The 6,088-nt window shown below is 56.2% G+C and overlaps 1 protein-coding gene across 2 annotated transcripts in view; it reads right to left on the minus strand.

Annotated features, from left to right (window-relative positions):
- Positions 1 to 5,562, minus strand: part of Ppargc1b (PPARG coactivator 1 beta) — a 112,790-nt gene extending 107,228 nt beyond the window's left edge. For both annotated transcript variants that reach the window (XM_031365805.1, XM_031365804.1), the window contains exon 1: positions 5,415 to 5,562. In XM_031365805.1, the coding sequence (XP_031221665.1) occupies positions 5,415 to 5,461 (47 nt within the window). In that variant the 5' untranslated portion in view covers positions 5,462 to 5,562. The remainder of the gene's footprint in view (positions 1 to 5,414) is intronic.
- Positions 5,563 to 6,088: the final 526 nt, after the last annotated feature.

Raw genomic sequence — 6,088 nt, forward strand, 5'->3', positions numbered from 1 at the left:
CTCCATCTAAATGAGAGGGAAGGAAAAGGGTGACTCATAGCCTAGTGTAGTGGAGTTCCTGGCTGACCTGCACCAGTTGGAGAGATGAGGCCCCAAGGCCAGGGGGAAACACGAGCCCCAGGGGCCCAACGGCTAGGCTGGGTTTCTTAGCCATGTTCACCCTCTGTCAGCCAGAGGGGCCAGAGAAAGGGGGGCTCGGGCCTCTAGGGAGTCTACCCACAGATGTACTGAGACGAAGAAGTTACCCAGTCCCTGGTCTCATGCAGGCCAAAGGTGGGCAAAAACACCTGCTCCACACAGCTGCAGCTCTGACCTGGACGGCAGCTGGCCCTGGCTTCAATGGCAGTGGAGGTCGCCTTATCCCACACCTTTCAAGGATGGCTGGAACTTCAAGTCATTTCTCCAGTTCTCCCTGTGCTCAGGACCCCTCTGTGTGCTCAGGTCCTGGTTAACAGTGACGAGGAAACAAAGATCCATCTGCCAAGTAGGACAAGTTCCCAGCCATGGTGCTGTATGGAACCAGCAGTGAGTGATTCTCCATGGGAAGTGGTTGAGCAATGGGATGCAGAGGAAGCCCTGAGTGAATATAGGTTGTTGGCATGGGTACAACTCAGACCCATAGGAAAATGGCAAAGCACTGTGTCCCGTTCTGCTCCCCACCCCCCACACCTCCAATCAGAGCGAAGCTCTGAAGCCTGGCCAAGTCTTCCCTTGTGGGGGTCCGAGTGTGAATGTTGACAATGAGTGCAGAAAATGTCCACCCTCGTTCTCCTCCCTTAGATACTACAGTTTGGAGACTGATTCCCTTGGGAGATGGCTCCTACCAAAGGCAGCTAAATCTGGCCCCTTGATACAGCAGCAGGCCATGATAAATCCATACCTCCTCACTTATCTGTATGCATAATCCCGCCTCCTCAATTCGGCTGTATGCAATAAATGCCATCTCACTATACAACTGTATATAATACATTCTGAGCATCTGAGGGTTTCTCCATCAGACAGCCCAACCAATCCACTTGATCCCAGTTATTTCTGTGTCTCCATGTGTCCCTCTTCATTCCTTCATTCCCTTCTTCATTCCTTCATGCCCTAAGTCCCTGGAGCCATGCAAGGGGACAGCCAATGAACATTAAAACAAAAAACAAAAAAACAAACAAACAAACAAACAAAACTCACAAGAACAGCAAGAGTAACAAAGTATATTGTTGACTGAACTCAAACTCCTAGAATACAAATGGCATTAATAACTGGGGTATGGCCAGCCAGGCGTTTCCACACAATGCTGATGAGTGTGTAAATGAATACAATCTCTCTAAAAGACAATTTCCTTATGTGTTTACCAAATGCCTGTGTGGTTCCTTTGACAGAGCAATTCCACTTCTAGGAATTTAAATGAAGGAAAGAACACATGTACACAAATATATTTGTTTCAGCGTTGCTTACAATAGGATAAATGCAAGCAACCAAGTGACAGCCGGGGGTTGATTGATCCATGTTGGCTCAACGTCCCATGAAATACTATACAGCCATTAAGATATTAGGCACAATATTTATTGATGAGGAAAGATGTTCACAGCATATTGTGAGGAGGAGAAAAAAAAAGCAAGTTACAAAACAGTGTGCTTGCAAGTTGCAAATTAGTATAACAGAATAACTTCATTTATTATTTTCTCCCCCCACCCCTCAAAATAACTGGTCTATATGAATAGGAAAGAAAAACATCTAGAGATACATAAACTTTAAAGCAGCTATCTTTGGATAATATTATATATTTCTGGACCGGTGAGGGGGGGCTCAGTAGGAAAAGGCTGATGGCCCTGAGTTCAATCTCCACTGTCGCATTTTGTGAAAGAGAACACATTTCTGCACCTTGTCCTCTGACCTCCACACACACGTGCCAGAGCACACCCATGCAAACACACACATAAGATTAGCTAATTTAAACAAATAATTGTTAAAATTATTTTTAAATAAGGGTTGGACTAGCTGGTGTACAATGTCCTTGTCATCTCTGACACCCACAGTGACTGTTCCTCCAGGCTCTCAAATGATTTCAAATAATTCCTTTATTTCCTGGGCTTCCCGTGTGGCCTTTGGAGTCAAGGCTTTTGCTAGCAGCTGTAGCCCTCAACAATGTCCTCTCCCATGTTCACTGGCCAGCTGTCTTCCCCGTCAGCGCGAGGCTCAGCTGTACTCCAATTTGTAACCCGTGGACCTCGTCAAGAGCTGGCCACAGGGACCTTGCTCATGGTGACAGGTGCCATGTGGGCACACAAAGATAAAAGACTCAACTTGGAGCCTACTGGATAGACTCAAAACACATAAAAGTGCCTGGCTTTATAACAAATATGAGAGGCAAAAGAGAGAGCAGAGCAAGCTGGCAGGAAAGCCAAGCTGGCAGGAAGGCCTAGGAAGGGAGAAAGCCATGCAGGATGGTGGGCAAAGGTACACCAAGCAAGGGGTCCAGCTGGAACAAAAGGGAAGCCAGCACAGAGTTCTTTGGAATCTATTCTTCAAACGTTTCCAAGAAGCTTGCTTCCACAAGCCTGGTTCTGATGTCTACTTTGGCCCCAACGGATAAACGTTAAGTCCCTCAAACAGTTCTCTATCGTCTAAGCCCGGGTTAGTCACCAAAGACAAGAGGAACTCTTTTGGGGACCAAGACAATCCACTTTCCCCAACCCTCCCAAGGGGAGAGCTGGGGGGAGGGGAGGGTCTGGGAAGGGCTTTGGGGGAAGAAGCAGGACAGCCAGTCAGCTCACATGCAGATAAGGCTCACCCCACAAGCAGGCCTCTCTGGCTTCTCCGTCAGCACCACACCGGCCCCATTGGACAGATGGAGGAACCCGGCTGGAGAGTTAAAATGGCTTGCTCCAGGATCACCCAGCCAGAGAGCGGGGAAGGTGACTCCACTCAGGCCTTCTGACTCCAAGTCCAGTGCTATTTCGAGGTAACACACAGGACCTGGAGTCAGGAGCCCTGGGTGGCTCTGTCACCCCCTGGCTGAGTGGTCGTGGACAAGCAGTTCACCCCTCACAGCCTCTTCCCCAACTGTAAAATGAGGCGGCGGGCTGCCCCGCCCATTCCCGCTCAGCTCGGAGCCTTCTAGGGGCGGCTGCAAAGCTCCCGGTATCAATTACATTTCCCAAGTTGGCCCGGCAAAGATCACCGGGAGATCTTCGGCCTGTCACGTGATTAAGTCAAAAGGGGGTGGGGCGGGGGAGCAAACGTCCCAAATTAACTTTCCTTGCACTGCTTCTGCTGACAACTGATTAGCCAATTTTCCAGATTCCTTGGGTGAAGCAAGGAAACTACCTACCTGAGTAGGATAGGCTGGTGGTAAAAGGGCAAACAATTAATTAATAATCGGTGAGCCAAACACCAAAGGTAGAGTTAGAGACGAGGGTCCTTTGCAGAGCAGACAACCTTGGTACGGGTAAAGGAGTCTCATTGGCTATTTTGGGCCTGTTCTATTCGGTTCTTAAGTGCAGAGATATGGACACGACTCCAAGCAATCGAGATCTGGGGTGCAGGTCTTCTCCAGGACCCCCACATCCCAATCACCTCCAGTCCCGGTTCCACGCTGTCCACTCCTGGGGTGCTGAGGCTAAGGCCCGCCTTGGGCAGACACAAACACCGGGCGTGTGACCGTGCCCGGCGACGCTGCTGGGAGCTCCACTGCAGTTTCGTCAGAGGTAAAGGTACGCGCCCGGCGCGCGCGGCGTGTGCACACGCTCAGGGGACACACACACACACACACACACACACACACACACACACACGAGCCCAGTCCTCTCATTAACACCCCCCTCCCGACCTGAAGAAGCTCGATCGCTCCCCCACCATCCCCTTGGGCCTCTGCTGTGAACCCACCCGAGCGCGCCAGCCACACACCACGCGGCCCCCGCGGCCCCAGAACGCCGCGGCGTTTGCAGAGAGCTCTGGCCCGCCGTCTCCCGCGCGTGGCCGGCTTCCTCTCGGCGACACCCCGCCACGGACGCCTGTCCTAGTCGCCAGCCTCAAGTCGCCACCGGGAGGGAGGCTTCCCGGAGCAGAACGGCTCGGCCGCTGCGTCCCCCCCTCCAAGTCGCGTCTCGCCGCAAGGAGTCAGCTTGCAAGCCTCTCCCCGCCCACCCGGTCCCATGACAGCTGCTACCGCCCAAAGACTGGTAGATTCTAACCAGAAGCAAAGTTTCCCTCTCTCCTCCCACCTCCCGCCCCCCCTCCCCACTCCGCCTTCCCCTCCCTTCCAGTGTTATGCAAAACGGGCCGGCACAAACGCTTCCACACCAGGTATCCAGCGAGTCCCCGCGAGTCCCGCGGGTTTCCGCCTCGCAGCAGCCCCCCGTCCGTACCCAGGCGTGTCCCCTCATCCGGGGTCTCCTCCCAGGCTCTGTCGCATCCCCAGCCTCTCGGAGGGGTGGGGTTGGGGGGGACACACAACCAGGAGCCGGGAGCAAAAGCCCTAAGTCGGGAGCCAAACTTTAGGCTTGCAACAGGCATGGGCTGGGGGTAAAACTGGAGGGAGAGGTGGGAGCCCCCCACGCCGCATGCACACATTTCCCCGCAACTGCTTGTCCCAGCAGCAAACCCCATTTTAGTCGCCAAGCCCGCAGCTTCCTCGTCCTCTCTCCCCAACACCAGAGCACACACTCCTGTCATGCGCTGGTAGCCGGTGAGGCTCCTAGTCTTAGCCGGAGCCCGGGACGCCGCCTCACCTTCCCTTCCCCCTGCATCGTGGAGCGCGCGCCGGGGCCGCGCGCCGCAGGGGGACCCGGGCACCCCCTACATAGTCCTTCCGCCCGGATCCTGCCTTGCTCGCTCCTAAGCGGGTCTCCTCCTGATAGTGAGACGCAATCTCCGCCCGCATGTCCACGTGCCCCGCCGACCCCTATTCCTCTAGCCAGAAACTGACAGGAAACTCTGCGCCGCCGGAGCAGGTTAGGGGGCTACGGCATACCCGATGCTGGAGAACGAGGGGACTCCAGGGCTACCGATCGCCTCCCTTAGCCCCGCCACAAGTGCACGTGAAAGTACGGCAGCAAGTGCCGGGCGCCGAGGACGCGCCTACAACACCCAGAGCCAGCCTTTAGGCATCCCCCCCGACCCTGGCTGGATTCTACCTGCCGGAGGGATCATAGTACCCCTCAACTTTGCCGGTAGGGGACAGGAGACTCTAGGTGGCCCTGACTGTGCCCCCCAATGCTACAGCATGCGCTGGCGACCTGCAGCTCGCTACGCCTGTAACGGAGCGCAGCGCACGGCACGTGGAAAGGGGGGACTCTGCAGCCTGAACCCCCCCCCCCATCGCCCCGGTGCGCCCACCGCTGCGCTCCTTTTCCTCTGCAGCTGCGGCTGCAGCCCCCCGCGGCTCTGCACCCCTGTCCCTGGCCTGCGTCCCCAGCTGGCAGTACCTGCGTGTCAGAGAGATAGTTGAGGAAGAAGGACGAGAGCTCTTCATCCAGCAGCGCGCCGCAGTCGTTCCCCGCCATCTTCCAGCCGCGGCTGCAGCGTGCGGCGGAGTCAGCGGCGAGCCCGCCCGGGGGAGGGAACGAGCGAGCGAGCGAGAGAGCGGGCGAGGAGGAGGGAGGAGGCAGCCCGGCGGGCGGGTGGAGGGCGGAGCTCGGGCCCCCGGCTGCGGCAGGCGGGCTGGCTGCGGGGGCGGGGCCGCGCGAGCCTGGGGTCGCACCCCCCGGCTTTTCCTGCTCAGAGTCTGGCGCTGAGACCAGGTCTCGCAGCCCCCCGCAGGGAAAAAAAAGCGCCGGCAGCCAGGTGGCGGTGCCCGGGCCAGCAGCCTGGTGCCTGCGCAGCAATGCGGGCACCCCCTCCTTACTGCTAGAGCGAATCACGTTGCGTTAGCGCTGGGCGGGCCCTTGCCAGACAACCTGCTTCTACACAGCTGGGGAAACTGAGGCTCCATGAGGCTTAGAACGGCGTTTGAAGCCGCAGTGCTCTGCAACAGCAAAAAAGAAAACTGCGGAGACCTCAGTTCTCTTTCCACCCAGACAAGCAAGGCCAGAGAGGGAGGGAGACGTGCACAGGTCAAAGGCAGAGAAATCAGAGAAGGCTCCTCAGAGAGGGTGGCATT

This window comes from Mastomys coucha, unplaced genomic scaffold, assembly GCF_008632895.1.
Source record: "Mastomys coucha isolate ucsf_1 unplaced genomic scaffold, UCSF_Mcou_1 pScaffold13, whole genome shotgun sequence".
NCBI lineage: Eukaryota > Metazoa > Chordata > Mammalia > Rodentia > Muridae > Mastomys > Mastomys coucha.